Genomic DNA, 649 nt, shown 5'->3' with positions numbered 1-649 from the left:
CGCCACCGCTGCGCGCCTTCCCGCGCCGCCCCCCACACACCCTACCTTCCGCCATGTCGGGCCGGCCCTGCTGCAGCCTCGCGAGAAGTGCGCCGCGCAAGCGGGGCGGCGCGGACCCGAGGCCGCGGGTCTCGCGAGAGTCTGGGGAAGCGGGAGGGCGGAGGGAGCGCGGGCGGGCGGGCGGCGGCCGGCGGGCGGAGGCCTCTCCGCTCCTCACACCTTCGAGGCGCGGGTGCGCGCCGGCAGCCGACCCTGCTCCTTGGAGAAACGTGGCGGAGAGGCGGTCGGGAGCGTGACTCTGTGGTCTCGCGGCGCGTTGGCGACGGGCAGGGGCCGAGGCTGCGGGAGAGGAGGCGGGAACCGGGCTAGGGACTCGATACGGACCCCACCGCGGACGGAGTTCAGAAGACCCTCTGCGCACTGCGCCGTGGACCCCACCCCGCACCCCACCGCGGACCCCAACCCGGACCCCATACCGGACCCCACACTGGACCGCACCCCGGACCCCACCCTAACACCACCACGGACCCCACCCCTGACCCCACGGTGGACCGCACCCCAGATCCCACCCCAGACCCCACCGCAGACCTCACCCCGGACCGCACACCGGATCCCCCCCCGGACCCCAGACACCACACGGACCCCGCCG

General features: G+C 75.5%; 1 protein-coding gene across 1 annotated transcript in view; it reads right to left on the bottom strand.

Annotated features, from left to right (window-relative positions):
- Positions 1-122, bottom strand: part of ANKFY1 (ankyrin repeat and FYVE domain containing 1) — an 81,119-nt gene extending 80,997 nt beyond the window's left edge. Inside the window, exon 1 of the mRNA XM_040453563.1 lies at positions 46-122. Coding sequence (XP_040309497.1) covers positions 46-55 — 10 coding nt within the window. The 5' untranslated portion in view covers positions 56-122. The remainder of the gene's footprint in view (positions 1-45) is intronic.
- Between the last annotated feature and the right edge of the window lie 527 nt (positions 123-649).

This window comes from Herpailurus yagouaroundi, unplaced genomic scaffold (assembly GCF_014898765.1).
Source record: "Herpailurus yagouaroundi ecotype Mexico unplaced genomic scaffold, PumYag 208, whole genome shotgun sequence".
Lineage (NCBI taxonomy): Eukaryota > Metazoa > Chordata > Mammalia > Carnivora > Felidae > Herpailurus > Herpailurus yagouaroundi.
Note: the sequence above shows the minus strand (reverse complement) of the source record. Positions and strands in the feature narration are given on the sequence as shown.